General features: G+C 37.2%; 1 protein-coding gene across 13 annotated transcripts in view; it reads right to left on the minus strand.

The window, feature by feature from the left end:
- The window catches only part of axo (axotactin), a 508,380-nt gene that overhangs the window by 295,732 nt on the left and 192,168 nt on the right, over positions 1-20,480 (minus strand). For all 13 annotated transcript variants that reach the window (XM_073983728.1, XM_073983738.1, XM_073983733.1 and 10 more), the window contains one exon: positions 351-881. In XM_073983728.1, the coding sequence (XP_073839829.1) occupies positions 351-881 (531 nt within the window). The remainder of the gene's footprint in view (positions 1-350; positions 882-20,480) is intronic.

The following is a 20,480-nucleotide window of genomic DNA, read 5'->3' on the forward strand; positions in this document are numbered from 1 at the left end:
ATGTATGGGTGTGTGTACATATACGTATATATAAATGTTTCGCATACACGGAAGCATACCAGATGCAGGACTGTAGACAAACATGCAACATATTTTTTGTTGCATTCTACAAATGTGGCATGTAGCCATTTGTACATTTTTGATGCCCTCATTCGCTTATTTGTCCATGGCATGACTTTGTTAAATAGCTAGGAAGGAGCAGGCGGGAGTTATAACGTAATACTAGCAGCCCCCACCTCTCATGTTTCCAGATACACAAACACACAGAGAAAAACGAATAAACACGTACAAACATACATATGTATGTATGTAGGTATGTTTGTATTTATAACTGCATTTGTTGTACTTACCATGATAGTGAACTTTTGGATTGCCACGATGCAGCTCATACAAAATGGACACATCGTTGTAGTAGACATTCTTTAACGAACCGACGAAATTATTATGCGATGCCAAACCCTTCTTCTTATGCAAATCCGGTCCGCCGCCAAAATAAATTTCCGGATCAAAGAGAAGGTTACCACTGACAGTTGCTGGTATTTCCAGTATCTTCATCTGCTGGTCGAGTATAATGCGAACCGTACGCTGTTCATGTGAGATGGTCAAATTGTGCCAATTATTACGTGTCAGCTCATCCGTCAGTACGGTAGACATGGCATTGTCACCGAAATCCATTTCAACATAAATTGACTGATTTTTAATGGATGCCGCGATGTACTGATGCTTCAGTGATTCACCGCTTGCATAGAATAGAGCGGAATCATCGAATTGTGTGCGAAACATCAGGCTGATACGTGTTGTTGACGAATGGACGCGATCCTTCCAATCGTAAATGCGATATGAAACATAGCTGGAACCACGTAGGGTAATAATTGTTGCAGCTGAAAAAAAAGAAACAGAAACGAATAAGAAATCAAATAAGGACACATTTGTGGAAATGAAGAACTATAGCAATGCAAAATGAAGCAATATTGAGTGTTACATAGTTGCTTTAATTAACGGTGGGTATATTAGGAGTTATTAATCAAACAAGGATACCATGGTACATGAAGGATAAACTTAATCAAAAGTAGAAATGTGACTATTTTTTGTTGACACATCATAACAATATGACGTGTGGAGATAACGAAACATTGGTCTTCTTTAAGTGAACCCAACAAAAATATTTTGTAGAAATGAAGCATTTGTCTTCGAAAGCCAAACCATTAATTTTACGTGCTGGTAAAAAGTAAAGAAAACAAGTGAAAAAAGTATCAGTCGGCTTTGCTGATAGAAGTATACCCTTAGCCTCTGTGAATTGAAACATTTTTTTTCTCAAAAAGTGTATGTATTTAGGGGGTCCTCAGTATTTAGGGCGTATGAACTTGCCGACAATGATATGGATTAGGATAACATTTCAAAAGTTTTGCGGACTAGACCGACATTGTACATTTTGGAAGTGTATCATAGTTTGGGAGTCATTCCTGTCGATGGGACGATTATATCAAGAGACATGGATTTGCCCACGAAAAACATTATATCGCTGTAAACAGGAGTACCTTCGGCAAAAATTTCTAAAGGATTCTCGCACAGACCCTTAACCGCACTTAAACAAAAAATGAAGATCATTTGTGTAGGTTGTGCCCTAAGGAATGGACCGATAGGGAACACCTTTGAACATAAACTAAGTTTGGACAAAATATTTCGAGATCCAATGTTTGGAGCAAATCGATTGCCCCGTTTATGAGATATCGCACGTACAATTTTAGCGAATATTTCTGACTTTTTGGCGAGGAGGTACCGGAAGTAGTGAACTTATAAGCACCATTTTCGAATTTCATCTAATATTCGAAGAAATATTACGAAATAATATTACAAGGGTCGAACAACGCAGTATTCGGATGGGGAGTTGTCGTGCGCATCAGCCACTACACATGCTGGTCGTATGGGTTTTTTTTTTACCATTTTCGGGTCATTTGCTTAGTAAGTGTGGACTTGGCCCTAAAGGCATGCACCGTCGTAACGGGGAAATGGAACACAACAAAAAACAACAGCTTTCGGGCCCTTTTCTCAGCAAGTATTGAGCTGCCCTTGAAAAAAAAACATGTAGCTTCGTTTAGGGTGCAGCGAATACAAGTTGTTGCAACATAAAACAAAGCGATTCGAAAGCAGGTCCTAAACTGAACTTTTCGGAAATTTTTGTGGGAGGTACCCGGGTGGACCGACAGAGTCCATATTGGAACCTCACCTACGTTTGGTAGAAATTTCAAGACGTGCAGAGTATGGACCAAATCGAACATTTTGGAACTATTCTGAGGGAGGTATCTGAAGGAGTGGACCAATAAGGCTCATATTCGAAATTAAATTAAGTTTGCAAAAAATATTACTAACGCTAATGTTTTTAACAAATCAGTTCATCCGCTCGAGATTTATCATGCGCAAATTGCCTGAAACACATTTCGTCCAAAGATACTTGGGGTCTAAAACCATTATTTTGATGATGCACATTTTGCTCGTATGAAAGTGTATATACCCTCGTTAGCATAAATGCTGAGGGTATAACAAACACGGATGTCTACCACATAATACATATATGTATGAACATATATGATACCACATAACATTGTAATAAAAATGTCTAATGCAAATTGGGGCTTTGATGTTGGGAAAATTTTTCACGAAAAAAGTAAAAAATCATTAAGTTCGGCTTTTTATACCCTCTACCATAAAATATTCTTAACGCTGCATCTAAAACCCCCCAAAATACCGAAAATTGGGAGGTACCGTTATGTGGGGTCTACTCAAAAACAGTTTTGTGACCAATGAGAACCTCAGATGTCAAATTACAGATAGTTCGGTCAGAAAATGTAGTTAAGATTCTTTAAATACGGAAAATCGGGATGTAGTGTTATATGGGCCTATGGTAAAACCTGAACCTATATTGTTATTTTTGGCGGGAAGGTCTTATGACTACTTAAAACCTCAAATGTCAAATTACATCTAGTTCGGTTAACAAATTTAGCTTAAATCCTCAAAATACGTAAAATCGGGAGCTAGCGTTAAATGGGGTCTTTGTTGACAACTTTTGATACAGACGTTTCGTGACTGCAGGGAACCTCAGATGTCTAATCTTGCTATAATCCTCAAAATACCGAAAGTCGGGAGGTACCGTTATATGGGGGCTAGGCCCAATTATGGATTTATGTTGTTGTTGTAACATTATTTTATATGTTTGTGCGTTCTTTTTATACCCTCCACCATAGTATTGACGGTTTGTTTGTTTTTCTGTTTGTAACACATCGACTTAATCATTTGCTATCATATAAAGTATATATATTCTTGATCAGGATAAAATTCTAAGAAGATCTAGCCATGTCTGTCTGTCCGTCTGTGTAATCACTCTAGCGTTCGCAATAATTGAGCTACAGTGCTATATTTTTGCACCTGGATATCTTTTTTCCATAGGTCAAGCTCGAAGATAGGTCAAGCTCGAAAATGGGCTATATCGGACCACTTTTTGGCATAGCCCCAAATATCGGTACCTCCCGATTTTCAATAGTTTGAGGATTTTAGCTAAATTGTTCACCCAACTACCTGTAATTTTACAGTTGAGGCTCCTAGTAATAACAAACCATCTCCACCAAAAACTGTAAACATTGGTACATGTTTTGGTATAGCCCCGATACCTCCCGATTTTCTGTATTTTGTGGGTTTTAACTACATTTTTGACAAAACTACCTGCAATTAAACATTTGAGGTTCCCAGTGGTCACAAAACTTCTCCACCAAAAACCGTCAACATAGGTCCATATTTTGGTATAGCCCCCATATAACGGTACCTCCTGATTTTTGGTATTTTGATAATTTTAGCTACAATTTTTGACCGAACTACCTTTAATTTGACTGTTGAGGTTCCTAGTAATCGTAATTCAAAAACTGTACACATAGGTCCATGTTTTTGTAGAGCCCCCCATAAGGCTCCTCCCGATTTTCGGTTTTTTGATTTTAGATTTGATATAGCTCCAAATAAGGTTCCCGACCGATTGAATACATTTTGTATGTTTTTTTTTACCTTATTTAGGTATCTGTGGTCACAGAACATGGCGCCTAAAATTGTGGACAAGAAAGCGAAATCACTGGGGTTGGCACGGGAAAGCTCATCACGCATATTTGCTAATCCCTTCGCCTCTGTTTGGTCTTTCTTCGGGTATTCGTCCAGGTATATGACGATGTCTCGTAACGTCCTTTCTGATACCCGTACGTCAGAAAACGTGGGCATATCTATAGACGACAACCTACTTTTCATAGTTGCAAAGGTGATATTTTCTTGTCAATTTTTGCTTTCGGTGCCCTTTTTAGAAACGGAGATATTCGCTTTGTAATAAGATGTTCAGCCTTATCATGAATGTTAATTCCCCGTGAATTTTTTCGTTTTCCGCTTTCGCCTTATCATGGATAGCATTTCACAGTGAATTTTTTCACATTTTCCCTTTCGCCTTATCGCAATCGATGTTCGAATGTGGAAAAATACACCAATTGTGGAAAGTAGCTATCGCGAATGAAAGATGAAAGGGGAATGTGATAACAATTTGTGAAAATTTTTTCGCCAGTAATTTGAAAGGGATCTGACTAAAAACATGTAAGTAAGAAAAATCTTTCTATAAAAAATCTATTGTATGGCTATTTTTAAAATTGGTATTTATTATTTTTGTCTTTCCAGGAAGAAAACAACAAATAAAAAACAGATGGAAATCCTGTTGTCAACAATGCAGGCCCACCCTGGTATTGCCCGCGGAATGTACAACGGCAGTAAGGAGGATTTAAACCGTGTCTGGCGTAATTTGGAGGCGGAATTAAACTCAGCAGGCCCACCGACTAAAAATATCGCCGAGTGGAAAAAAGTATATAAACATTTTCATTATTATTGAATAAAAATAGTGATAAAAATTACTCTTATTAGGTGTGGTGTGACCAAAAGAGGTATGTAAGACAAAAAGCAGCCCAAAATCACAAGATGGCGAATGGAACAGGAAGTGGTCCCAATCAGGAATATAGATTTTCCGCAATAGAAGAGGAGATCTACAACTTAACGGCCATGAAGGAGTCAGTGGAAGGTGTGGCCAATAGGTTCGGATTGGGAACCTCTTCCTCTCAAAATGGTGGAAAAGAAAAAGAACCTCCTGAGTTGGCGGATATTGTTAATATTGAGAATTTCGATGAGGTAGATCAGGAGGAAGTTCGTCAAGAACCTCCGCGAAAGAAATCAAAAACTTCCACCAAAAACCCACCGCCATCAACATATCACACAGACATTCTGAGCCAGGGTCTGTCCCTTCAAGAAAAAATGTTGAAAATTATGGAGGAACAACAACAAAGCCACAAGAGAATATATCGTGCTATAGAACGCCTCCATGATTTAAAGAAGGAAGAAATAAAGGAGCAGAAGCGCCATAATATGGCGAATAGAGAAGATACGAAGACTTTTGGAATTAGAGGAGTTAAAATATCAAAATTAAAATTAGGCTAATGTGTTATACAATGAATTAAAAGACTGTGAATTTTTTTAGTATTTTATACATTTTAATATATTCAGTATTATAGAAGTACGTTATATATGTAAGTTATTGGCCATATTGGCTTAGTTATATTACATTAACAAATTAGTATGTATACGAAATGAAATAATACATGAACTTATGAAAAAAAACAAGTAAAAAAGTATCAGTCGGCTTTGCCGACAGAGATATACCCTCAGCCTGTATATATTGAAACAATTTTTTCCCAAAAAAACGTATATATTTAAGGGTTTTTAAACATGTTGGGAATTTGAACCGACAAAAATGTTCATTAGGATTGAAGATCAAAAGATTTGCGGAGGAGATACTAAAAGGAATGGATCTACATTGACCATTATGGAAGTGGATCTCCAGCCACTACATATGGTGCCATATGTGGTTTTTACACACTTCGGGATGTTTACTCAAGAAGTATGGACTTGCCCTTGAAAAAACGTTTACCATCGTAATTGAGGCAGAGAATGCAAGTTGCTTCAACAAAAATCAAAGTGATTCGATAGCAGGTCTTAAAGTAAACTTATCCGAAATTTTGTGTGGGAGGTACCGGATGGATTGGACAAATATAGTCCATATTTGAACCTGTAATATATCTAGTAGATATATTAGGATGTGTAAAGTATAGACCAATTCGGCCACTCCCTTTAAGAGTTACCGTATGAACAAATTTTCCGAACATTTTTGAACTTTTGTGGGGGAGGTACATGAAGAAGTGGACCGATATGGCTTATCTTCAAACTTAGACTATGTTTGGACAAAATATTACTAAGGCCAAGTTTTGGACCGAATCGGCAGATCCGTTCTAGAGTTATTTTGCGCTCCAACCACCTCACACGGTGTCATAGGGGTTTTTTTACAACTTTCAGGCTATTTTCTCAGGAAGTATGCACTTGCCCCTAATGAAACTTGTACCGTCGTATGGAGGGCAGTGAATACAAGATGCTAAAACAAAAATCATAGTGATTCGGGAGATGGCCCTAAACTGCACTTTTCCGAAATTTTGTGTGGGAGGTACTCGAAGGAGTGGACCGATTGAGGCCATATTGGAACCTCATCTTCCTCTTGTAGAGTGTTTACGATATACAAAGTATGGACCAAATCGGTTACTCCCTTCAAGAGTTATCGTGCGGACAATTTTTCCGAACATTTTTGAACTTTTGTGGGGGAGGTACCTGAAGGAGTGGACCGATATGGCCCATATTCGAACTTAAATCAAATCTGGACAAAATATTTCGATACCCAAAATTTGAACCGAATCTATTGATCCGTTCGAGAGTTATCGTGCGCACCAGCCAGCCAGACAGACAGACAGACAGACAGACGGACAGACAGACAGACAGACGGACGGACATTGCTAGATTTACTCAAAATTGTCTGAAACGGATATCGTACAAACATACTTGGGGTCTAAAACCATTATTTCGATGAGGCACATTTTTGGCCGTATCAAAGTGTAAATACCCTCTTTAGCCTAAAGGCTGAGGGTATAAAAATATATAGGGCATCTCCTATATTATTCCTTATATTTTGGGCAGCAGATAAATATTGGGATGTCGCAAATGTGGATACGTTGTCCTCTTGATTGCTTGGGTCATTTGAAATAACTACATTGTCCACTGTTGTACTGCATTTAAAATGCAAGCAAATGTTGTGCAAAGCACAACAAACATTTGTGATTTTAGCAGCTTTTTTTGGGGGTGTAATGTAGCACTCTTGCCCCCAGAAGGCACCTCCATCGGTTTTTATACCCTATACCACAATGTGGAAAAGGGTATTATAAGTCTGTTTTGGTAAAAATTCATGTAACACCGCGAAATATTCGTCGGAGACCCCCAATGTGGTATACCAATCTTCATATCTCGACGAGATAAAGCGATTTTGAGATGTGTGTCCGTCCGTCCGTCTGTCCATTATAAATTGTAAACACGCTCCAGGCCGCAATTATGGACCGATCGTCACGAAATTTTGTATGGAGGTCGGATTCAGATCAGAATAGATCCCTATTCTTATTGGTGATGATCGTGAAATATGTAGCGGGTGAAATGGACCAAAAACATAACATTTATCCAATTTTCTAGCGGCTCTGTAGGTCTCAATAATAGTCCGATCAACGCGTAATTATAAATAAGGTAAGAGTATATCACAAAGGAGAAGCTTGCAATTAGACATGGCGATCGGATAATATTTAGAGGGTTAAATGGACAAAAACTTTTGTGTGAAAATTGTGAACATTTTTAATATACAGCTTATATCTTAATTCCTGGAAGTGACATTCCGGACAAGTGAGATATACTTGAAAGTGGAACGCTTGACCTTTCAATTGATGCCAATTATGTTGGTGTGCATGATCAGATAACAGAGTTACAGCCTAATATATTCCGTTATTTGTTTGTAGTGTAATAATAAACTCGCTTGAAGTCGCAATTATACATCAATAGTCACGAAATTTTGCACCGGGTAAGAGTATAGGTCGAAAAAGATGCCTACAATTTTGAATGATGATCTGATATTCTTTAGCGGGTGAAATGGACCATTACTTTTGTATGAAAAATATAAAAATTTTATTTTTGTTCGATATTTTAATTCCTTGAGGACATATATATTTCGCAAAGTAGCCTACATATGGAAAAAAAACTACTGACCTTTCCTCTGATGTAAATTGGAGTAAAGTGTTTGCTAGATAACGGGCCTACTGCCTAATATATAATGGGTTCTGTGTAGAGAACCACATTTTTATTCCATGCTACTTATTGTCTCTTCAAAAGTTTATGCAACACCACGAAATATTCGTCCTAGACCCCTTATTTGGTATGCCAAAATTTATATCTCGACGAGATAAAGCGATTTAGCGATGTGTGTCCGTCCATTAAATAGAATAGAAATGATTAGTTTTTGGTGATGATCGTGAAATATTCAGGGGATGAAATGGACCAAAATCAAAATTTTAACCAATTTTGTAGCGGCTCTGTAAGTCAAAATAATAACCCGCAAAATTATATACAAAGTTTGAGTTTATGATGAAGAAATAGCGTTTATGTGAACTAAATTTTCCTTTCCTGCTACAGAAATGTCTTTGTCATGCTAGATAACTTTTTGGTTTTGGTCATAAGTATTATACATTACATCTCTGATATTTGATAATTAAATTTTCACAATCATTGAAAAGAAGTTCCGTGGAGAGCGATTGTCCAGGGATAGTGGTATATGGTAACCCATGGTCGGCTCAGTTCGACTATAGACTTTTCTTAATTGTTTTTTTTTTTGTTTGTTGCAAAATTGTTAAAGATATTTCATTGTTATATAATGTAAATAAATATTTAATTTTTCGGTGACTTATAGTAAAATTTAACATAGTGAAACTTCTACTAGATTTAGATGAGGTTCCAATATGGACGCAATCGATCAATTCAATCGAGTACTTCCCACACAAAATTTCGGAAATGTCTAGTTTAGGACCTGCTCTCGAATAGCTTCGATTTTTGTTGTAACAACTTGTATGCACTACCCCTTATGTGACGGTATAAATTTCATTAGGGGCAAGTACGCACTTGCTGAGAAAATAACCTGAAAGTTGCAAAAACCCGTATGATACCGTGTGTAGTGGTTGGAGCGCAAGATAACTCTCGAACAGTTCTGCAGATTCTGTCCAAAATTTGGCCTTCTGTTATTACATTGTGAACCGAAATTTTGGGGCAGAGATAATTCGTTTTGGGGATTAAAGCCCTAGGTGAGTATATTAAGAATCCCGAAGGACAGATCCGTGAGTCGAACTTCCGAGTTATGTCGTGATTAAGTTTTTGCTGAGGGTCTTCACCAAAAACTTAAGCATTTCGACCTTCTAACTCGCTTCCTTCAATGTTCTTTTCGTCCCTTATTTTAAGAACCGCTATAAAACTACCACAAGATGACGTTTTTCAGCTTCGAAATGTTCTGCAAAAATGTCGCTAAGAAAATTTTAGGTACGGCTCTCATTGACAACTAATCGATTTTGTCTCGTTTTCATGGTCCTTTTGTACATTTACCCGGTTTTTTGTGCAGAAAAATACTATATTTTGTTTTTTTTTTTGTATATTCGTAATTTATTGGTTGTTCGAATATACAGAATATACAAAAACAAAAAACATAGTTGTTTCTGAACCAAAACAGGTTAAATATCAAAAATGACCATGAAAGCGCGACAAAATCGATTAGTTGTCAATAAGGGTCGTACCTAAAATTTTCTGATCGACATTTTTGAAGAACATTTCGAAGCTGAAAAATGTCATCATGTGGTACTTTTAAAGCGGTTCTTAAAATAAGGGATGAAAAGGACTTTGAAGGAAGTGAGTTAGAAGGTCGAAATGCTCTACGAAAATAATCCTCATTCGATTTGACTGAAGACAAGTCATCTCATTAATAAGTTAAAACAACAGTTAACAAAGATATAACGTTAATTTCAGATGCCTTACATGGTCTTCCGCAGAAACTTAATCACGCCATAAGTCGGAACTTCAACTCACACTCACCAAGGGCTTTCATCCCCAAAAGGAAATATCTCTGCCCCAGATTGTCACCTTCATTTTGTGTCACAGTGTTATTAGGATTTTTTAAACCGAAATTCTATTTTTAGGATTATTTCTCTATAGCCTTAATTGATGCCCAAAAATTATGTAATGTTTAAGTTCAAGGAAGCAAAACATGCAGGGAGTTACACTTTTATGTCCTTACTTAAGATTAGAATTTAAATAAAAAATGGTTGAAAATCCATCTAATTTATTATTTCTTTTTTTTTCTTTCAATAAAAATAAAGGTTTCATTCAATTTGGAAAAGGTTTCATTTGATTTGGAAAAGGTTTCATTTGATTTGGAAAAGGTTTCATTTAATTTGGAAATGCTATATATTTACCAGTGGTGCGATTCTCTAACTCATTTTTTCAGTTACCGACAAAAAGCGGTGAAATTAAAATGGTTATAATTTCGGTAATTAACGATATTATTCGGTAAGTTAGCGACCAATAAAAAGTAGTCGTAAAGTTTTACTGATAGCAACAGTGTAGTCACTGTAACTTTTCATCATAATTTTGCGTTTTAATGTTACCGATTTTTGTCGGTAACTCAAAAAATGAGTTAGAGAATCGCACTACAGGGGCTCAATTCTGTTTCTATGAAAATATGAAATGAAAACTTTTATAAAGGAGAAAACTGTCAAATGAAAAAAATTATGAAAGAAATATTTTTCATTTCAAATTTTCATAGAACAAGAATCCTAACATTTTGTCCAAAATTAGTTTTACTTTTAAATGACCAATATCGGTCCTCTCATTATGGTACCTTCCCCACAAAAGTTCAACATTTGTGTCTAAGTGCAGTTTAGGGCCTGTTCGAATATCTATTGGAAATGTGGTCCTGTTTACAGCGATATTTTCCGTGGACAAGTCCATATTTCCTGGCATACTGATCCAAAAGTTATACGATGACCCACTGAAATGACTAGTGGGCGCGATACCTATTGAAAAGATATGACTCCCAACATATGATCCACTTCCATAATGGATTATGTCGGATCATTTGTTTTAATTACCTACTCCGCAACAATTTTGAACTTTAATCCTAATCCACTTTTTTTCTCGGCAAGTTCAAATGTCCAAGAAGTACTACAAAATTCTGAAAAGACCATAAATACATTGAAAGTGTCTGCAAAGCCGACTGATACTTTTTTACTTGTTTTTGAACGCTTTTACATTATCTTCTGGCGTTTGCTGCAGTTTTTCGGGTTCATACGAATAGTTCCATGATTCGTCACCTGGATCCATCTTATAAACGTCTTTCGAAACCCAGCATAGTATTTTTTTCGAAATTTCTTGCACTGATCAACACAGGATCCAACGAGAAAACCCCAATTTTTGCCGCCAAGTGTTTCTGCAATACCAAATGTTAGTTGGTGGAAAAAATGCCCAAGGTTGCCTCTATCTTAAGGTATTTAAAATGGCGATATTGCATTATCCGTTCACGCACGGCTTATTTTTTAGGTACAACGGCCGTTTTGGACGACACTCACGGGCTTCACTTTTTAGCGAGTGTCGGTCACGATTGAATTCATTAAACCAGTTTTTCTTAGTGCTATAGGATTGTCCTTTATCGACATACAAAGATTTAATTTGATCGATGCACTCTTGCCGTAATTATTCGTAATATTTGTCCACGTCGAAATTTGTAAAAAATTATCGGAGGAAAATGTTCACAAGTAAATTCCATTTTTTACCCAAAACGTATGTCAAGCTGTCCTGAGTACGCTTAGGCTAAAAACTGTCGAACTTTCCAAAAAAATGTTAAATGACGCCTGGCGACACTGCGTGTTGCATAGACCAGAAAGTTTTCTACTGCCCCTCGTATGTGCCTAACATCACAACTATCTACGTTATCATGACCACCAGGTTTATATGCTCACAACAATATTCCTGTATATAGACGAGGAAGGATGACGATGACGCAGAAGAAGAAGATGACGTGAAATAAAATAGATAACAACATAAAATCAACATCAAGCCAGCACTCTAGAATCTGATCCTATTACCGTTAGTGCGAGTACATGAAATTCAAATTAATTTTTCCATCATCATTTTGTCAGAGAGTGTTGTAAATGGTGATAGGCTATGATTGTTCTTCAGTCACTGCCATTTACACGACCATGCTACGATGCAGTTGTATTGCAGTGACTATAGCACTCTGGCTGACTGTCTGACTGACTAACTCTGACAGCGTATATTGTCGTAAATAGTGACATGTTGACTTATGTCGCATGTACCAGAGGCAGATAGATGGACATTTGGAATATTTTTCCATAGAATCAGTAGACAAACGAAAGGATTACAAGCAACGAGTTGATGCAATGGTTTTCATTTTTATGTACATACATTCATTTGTATGTACGAGTATGTATGTGGTTGGTTTTGGATATGGTTTCATTGCAAGCCAGACAAATTTGTTGTATCACTGAGACAAGAACAGACAGAGAGATAGGGAGAGTGACTGACTGACTGACACTTGCTGAGATTCAGCACTTTTCTTGAAATATGTTATATATTATATGTTTATTTTCACTGGCCTTCAAGATTTAAAAGGTCATATAAAATTCATAGGAAATTCCTAATCGTTTATTGCAGTCTCTTCTGGGAATCAATTTGAACATAATTTTTCTGAGAATTATTGCAATAAAGGGTGGCATAGGCTTTAGTTTTATATTTCAGCATTGCAAACTATAGCAAATATAATATACACAAGTAACAAGTAAAAAACATTAAATTTGGCCGGGCCGAACTTTTTATATCCTCCACAATAAAACACATTTTAGTTAGTTAAAGTTTAGTTTGGGCGACGTAGGGGATGGAAGGTACCAACATATGGTCCTGACCGGTTTTAACATGGCAAAGCCCAGGATTTATCTTGGTCCCTCTTTCATCTCAAGTGGACACTGACCTCTCCGTGGTGTCACCTGGGGAACTGCCTTTCACACAAGGCCGATATTACTGCCATACAGGAAATACGATGGATTGGGAAAGGCGTCACAACAACACCTAAAGGTGACGCACTGTATCATGACGTAAAGCATGAGTTTGGTTGCGGATTCGTAGTTAGTCGGAGGCTAAAACATCTGGTATCCAGCTTCACCCCAGTGAATGAAAGACTTGCTGCAGTTCGAATAAAAGCTAAATTCTTCAACATCAACTTTATTTGCGCTCATGCTCCCACTGAAGAAAAGGACGAGCAGACCAAGGATATATTTTACGAGCGCTTAGAAGAAACGTATGCCCTGCCCATGACATTAATATTATACTAGGCGATTTTAATGCCAAAATTGGAAAGGAGAATATCTTTGGCCCAACAGTCGGGAAATTCAGTCTCCACAGTAAAACATCTGACAATGGTATGAGGCTGATAGACTTTGCAGCTGCAAAAAACATGGTAGTTAGCAGTACCAGATTTAATCATCTCGATATTCATAAGGGCACCTGGCTGTCTCCAGATCAAAGAACAAGTAATCAAATTCATCGAGGGTGTTGGATGTACGATCGTTCCGAGGCGCAAACACTGATTCGGACCACTACCTTGTTGCAACAAAGGTACGTACCCGTCTAAACGTTGCAAATAAGGCACGAACAGACACAACGCGGAAGTTGGACATCGATAGGCTGCAAACACAACAGATAGCCACAGCATATTCCACTCAACTAGCCCAATTGCTTCATGAGAGCACTCCTTGTCCCGATATTGCAAACAGCAGCAAAATCCATACTTGGATTCCAGAGACCTCCACAAAAGAATTCATGGTATGACCAGGAGTTTCGTGCTGCTACAGAAGAGAAAAATGCGGCATATAGAGCTACTTTACAATCAGTAGCAACGAGTACCGCACGAGAGAGATATCGGGAGAAAAGGAGAGAAGAGAAACGTCTTTTCCGCAAGTAAAAGAGAGAAATGGAAAAGCTGGAGTGTGAAAAAATCGAGATGTACAGGAGCCAGAATGAAGTCCGAAAATTCTACCAAAGAGTGAAACATCAAACTGATGGCTTTGGAACTGGCACATTCTCCTGTAGAGACCAGCAAGGTAGTCTGGTAACTGATACATATAGTGTGCTAAGGATATGGAAAGAGCATTTTTCCAAACTCTTGGTATCCAATAGTAGCGAAGTCGCCGAAAATACCACAGATCCAATCCCAGAAGATGGTATAGAATGTATATCACCCAGCCAAGATGAGGTAAAGACAGCAATAAACCGGCTGAAGAATAATAAGGCAGCAGGAGCTGATGGCCTACTAGCCGAGCTGTTTAAAACCGGAGGCGACACGCTGATAAGGTGTATGCATCAGCTAGTTAGGTCCATCTGGCAGGAATTACGCGTACCAGACGATTGGAACTTGAGCATCCTGTGTCCCGTCCATAAAAAAGGAGATAAGACTTTATGCTCCAACTATAGGGGCATAAGTCTTCTTCCTATCGCCTACAAGATAGTGTCAGGGATATTGTGCGAACGACTAAAGCCCATGGTCAACGAAATAATTGGATCATACCAATGCGGCTTTAGACCTGGCAAGTCCACCATTGACCACATATTTACCCTGCGGCAAATCCTGGAGAAGACCAAGAGATGCAGATCGACACCTACCAACTTTTTGTCGATTATAAAGCAGCCTTCGACAACCCGCTACGTTCAAAGGTATTCCAAGCCATGACAAGAGGTCCTCAGTTAAAATAGGAAAGAACTTCTCCGAAGAGTTTAGTGCCAAAAGAGGTTTCAGACAAGGAGACAGCCTTTCGTGTGATATTTTCAACATCCTGCTAGAAAAGGTTATACGAGAGGCAAACGTCAAAAGAAGTGGCACAATCTACACCAATAGCCACATGTTACTTGCTTATGCTGATGATATAGACATCATGGGATGATCAGTAAAAGATGTAACCGATACCTTTATGAAGGTCGAAGGAGAATCTGCTAAAGTGGGTCTGGCGGTAAACGGCGAGAAGACCAAGTTGATGGTGTCGACGCGCAATGCGTCCATTGAGATCGGACCAACTGTTGAAGTTGGTTCCTATAATTTTGAGGTAGTAGAAGACTTCGCCAACCTCGGCACCGCCGTAAGCACTTCAAAAACAAAGCCACAACTCGTCAAACAAAAATAACGCTTTACAAAACACTGATACTACCCGTGCTGATGTACGGTTCCTAAGCCTGGTTACTTGCGCAAGCCGATAAGGCAGTGCTTGGTGTGCTTGAGAGAAAAAGTCTTCGAAAGATCTACGGACCAATCCGCGTTGACGGTGAATATCGATGTCGTAACATCAATATAGTTAGATGTATCAGATGCAGCGACTGCGTTGACTAGGCCATACCATAAGAATGAGCGATGATAAACCCGCTAAAAAGGTGTATAAATTCGAGCCACATGGCGATGCACGCAGAATCGGCAGGCCCAAGAATAGATGGCGCACACAAGTGGATGAAGAGATGACAAGGCGCATTATTCCAGAAAGCGAAGCACTAAACCGAGAGAATTGTAGATCTTTTCTTAGTTCGGTCTATGGAACAAATGTTCTGTAATGGGCCAGCTAAGTAAGTAAGTAAGTAATTGTGATCGCAAATGTATATTTCAATGCGTTACAAACGAAAAAAACAAACTTAATATACACTCCATACTATGGTGGAGGGTATAAAAAGTAGACGTGGTCGGGTCTTAGGCCCCAAAGAAATACCTAAATTCTAGAATAATTCATATATTTTCAAATGTAAGCTTTTTGTTAAATATTCAACAAAATATGCAGCTAATCTTCACATTTGCCATTCCTAATATACATTCGCTAAAAAATTTCAAAATCTGTTCAGCAGTTTTGTAGATATAACATATTTCAAAAGGTGGGCGTGGTCAAATTTTCTTTTCATAAAAACCTAAGTTTGATTATGACGTACCTTTTTAAAAAAAATTATCCAAATCGCTCTAGCCGTTCTCAACTGATGCAATTACCAACGAACCACATTAGATTTTTATTTATAAAGATATATCATTTTTATAAAATATAATATATTCGACAAAATATGTAGCCTTTTTTCACCGGGGGCCATATTTGTGCATTCCCTAACAATTACAGGGAAATTGGTTCAGTAGTTTTTGTAATTCAATTTTGTCAATTTTTTCTTTCCATAAAAACATGGGTTATGGCGAACATTTCAAACAAAGAATTATCCAAATCGATCCAACCGTTTTCAACTGATGCAATTACCAACGAACGATATTTGATTTTTATTTATATAGATTTGAATTACTTCAAATACCTAACCTCCAAACATTATTTAATTTCGTTATGATAACGTAGTATTGCTAAGCAACATTCAACTCTGCGAACATTCATTGTTTTTGTTTTTGGGTCTTTTTTCCAACCGCTGCTGTGTGTTCATTAACAATTCAAAAAGCATAACAATTTTGAAATTTCACATTTTGACCTGACAGATTAATTAAGTTATTTGCCAATGGCCAAAAATTGGCAAAAATAAATGATCAAATATGCATTTGTTCCACAAATATGAACAGAAGAGCTATTGAAAAATCCATTTAATCTATTCATGAATGAACGATTTACGGATTATAACACACATGAGTGGATAGATAGAATGCTATTGTGTTGAAGTATGTAAATGTATTTTCAAAAAAAGACAAAAAAAAATGTGAGCCTTATATATCAATTGTATGAAATTGCGTTAAACGCTGTCCAAATTACAATACAGGTTTTAAAGGGCTATATCATAGTGGAGCATGAACATAATATGTGACTACATTAAGGGTTACGGCGTCAAGGGAGGAAATATTCTACTTTAAATACAACTAAACTTTTGATATACATACGTATACTATACTATATCTGTAGAAATAATGTCATTTTAGAACATTTATCTATATATATAAAAGAGCTTAGTGATAAGTGAGTGACTGACATACCATCGCCCGCTGGAGCTAGAAAATTGATATTTTGACTGTGGCTTGCTATTGGTGTGTAGGGGTGAGATAAGGCTGGGTTTTTGGAAAATCCACCTAGAAGGGTACGAAAAGTACTAAATATGGTACGCTTTGTATTAGGCAGACGGGAAAACCTAGAATTCTGAAATTTGCAATGAGGGTCACTGATGGAGAGTTAGAAAGATGTACCACAGGTTTTTTGGAAATTCGACTAATAAGTGTACGTAAAGTACTAATTGTTACTAAATTTGATATCAATTGCATATTTTGAACGGATATAGCTAGAATCTTAAAATTTTGTATGGGAATCAAGGTTGTCAAGTGGTGTTGATGTAAGAAAATGCTTTTGGAAATTCGAACTTATGTGTATGAAAAGTACTAAATGGTACTAAATTTAGTACGAATAGTGCAAGAAACCTGAAATTTGGAATTAAAATTACTTTTCGAATGTAGGATTGAGTTATGGAGGTAGTTTTGGAAATGCATACTTTTGTGTACGTATATTACTAAATGGTACTAATTTTAGTACAACTTGGGTTTGGGTGAAAGGATAATATGTTTGATGTTGTTTTGGAAATTCGCACTTATGTGCACGAAAAGTACTAAATTTAGGGCCATTATTATATGTGTTCTTTTACTATCTGATGGATTTGAAAACGCAAAATAAACCAATTTGGAGCCATTCCAAATATAATTTTTACATTGAAAGTTAATGCCAAGAAGCTCCTCCTTGAAATTCAATCATCACTTTTAACTTTTAGTTAAGCGGAACGCTGTAAATCTGTTCGGTAAATCCAAAATATAACAAAAGAATACTTGTAATAAGGGGGGTCAGTCATTTAAATTTTGGAAAAAAGATGGAGCTGGAATTCTGAAATTTGGAATTAAGATTACCAGGACTGCACGAAAACTATCTGGCCTAGGCAACACCGTGTGTTGTTAGGCGCCATTTGATTTTTTTTTTTTTGGAAAACTTCACAGTGTTTACCCTAAACGTACTCAGGGCAGTTTGTCATACGACCATGTGTTGTGTTGTTTAGAGTGACTTGAAAAAATCACTTTGCAAAAAATGGAATATACTTGTGAACATTTTCGTTCGATCATTTTTCACAACGTTCGACATGGATAATCACAGCAAGAGTGCATCGATCAAATTACATCTTTGTATGCCGATAAAGGGTTGTAACTTTGTATTTTGTGTTTCCAGATGATAAGAAACATTTCTACCATAAAATTTTTATATAGGTTGACGTTTTGATATAGCCTTATAGACCCCATAGGACGTTATCTCCTGATTTTCGGTATGTTGAAGGTTTTAGCCTCATTATCACACCGAAATTGCTAAAATTTGGTATGTAGTCTTCGTTGGGGGTATAAAACTTTCCCCCAGTAATTCCTTGATATAGCCTCCATAGAACGGTGCCTCCCGATTTTCGGTATTTTAAAGGTTGTGGCCACATTAAATCACCGAAATGGCTGAAATTTGGTATTTGGTCTTCATTTGGGGTTGTAAACGTTCCATATGAAATTTGTTGATGTAGGCCCACGCTTTTATATAGCCCTTAAAGAACTTACATCCCGAAATGGTTGATATTTGGTATTAAGTCTTTGTTGGGGGTATACAACTTTCCAGCGGAAATTTGTCGGTAAAGGTCCGCGACTTCATATAGCCCCCATAGAGCGGTACCTCCTGATTTTCGGTATTTCGAATATATAGCCCCCATAGGACATCTCCCAATTTTCTGTATTTTGAAGGTTTTAACTATATTATCCTACCAAAATGGCTGAAATTTGATATATCGTTCTCCTTTAGGATGCAAAACTTTCTCCCAGAAATTTATCGGTATCGGTCCACGTTTTGATGTACACCCAGCAAAATCTTCGATGCCAAGGATGCTATTGAATCATGGGTGCAAGTGATCTGGCATGTCATCTTTTCAGCATTTTCACCCATGAATTTTATATGAGCGTGACCACCATAATATGACATTCATTTTCGGATCTTAAGATGACATTCATTGTTGGATCCTAAGCATGTCATTTTGACCAATGCTTTGACATGTCATTTTCATTGTTTCAAGTGATCTGTACAAATGATTCAAATGCTGATGAAAAGATCGGATCTTTCACGACTTCCTTTGCATGGGTTTAAATGCTAATGAAAAGATCGGATCTTTCACGACATGCTTTGAACCAATACAAAATATGCCATGAAATCACGTCATCGCATAGAACCCCTTCCTTTAAATTTTGCTGGGCACCCATTGAAAGGTACATCTCAATTTATATATATTTTGAAGGATTTAGCTTTAATTTAACACCGAAATGGCTAAAACTTGGTACATAGTCTTCGTTGAGGGTATAAAACTTTCCAACTGAAATTGGTCGGTATAGGTCAACGTCTTCATATAGCTGCCATAGAACGGTACCGCTGGATTTTCGGAATTTTGAAGTTTTTAGCGTCATTATTCCACCGAAGTTGCTGACATTTGGTATTTAGACTTTTTCTGGGCTACAAAAATTTCCCTCAGAAATTTGTCGGTATACGTTCACGTTTTATTGTACCTCATATAGAACGGTATATCGAATTTTCGGTATATTGAAGTGTTTAGCCTCATTATAACACCGAAATGGCTGCAAGTTGGTTCTTAGTCTTCGTTGAGGGTATAAAACTTTCAACGTGAAATTTTTCGGTATAGGTCCAGGTCTTCATATAGCCCCTATAGAACGATACCTCCCGAATTTCGGTATTTTGAAGGTTGCTGCTCAATATCCCTTCGAAATGACTGACATTTAGTAGTTAGTCTTCGTTCCCCACCGATATAGCTGATATTTGGTATTAAGTTTTTGATAGAGGTATGAAGCATTCCACCCGAAATGTGCCGGTATATGTCGACGTCCTCAAATAGCCCCCAAAGGACCGTATCTCCCGATTTAAGGTATTTTGAAAGTGGTGGCCTCAATATACCACCGATAAGACTGAAATTCAGTATTTAAACTGCCATGAGTTTATAAAATATTGCAAATGAGAATTATCAGAGAATTATAATTATTAATTATTATGTGTAATCAATATCTCATCGAAACGGAAGATATTTAATAATATTTAATATAAAAATATTTAATAGTCCGTTGGTGGTATAAAACTTTCCACCTGAAATTGTTCCATGTATATATAGCCCGCATGAAAAGGTCCCTCCCGATTTTCGGTATTTTTAGCCACATTATTCAACGGAAATAACTGAAATTTGGTGTTTAGTCTTCGCTGGAGCTACGAAACTTTCCCCCAGAAATTAATCGGTACAGGTCAACGTTTTATACAGCCTCCATAGAACGGTGCTTCCGATGTTGTTAACTATCCAAATCCAGAATATCCAGGTTTATCCGGTATTGCCTAATTTTATGTATTTTGCTGAATTCGCAAAAATTGTAAATATTGGTCCAT

This window comes from Musca autumnalis, unplaced genomic scaffold, assembly GCF_047663935.1.
Source record: "Musca autumnalis isolate F117 unplaced genomic scaffold, ASM4766393v1 scaffold_4, whole genome shotgun sequence".
Lineage (NCBI taxonomy): Eukaryota > Metazoa > Arthropoda > Insecta > Diptera > Muscidae > Musca > Musca autumnalis.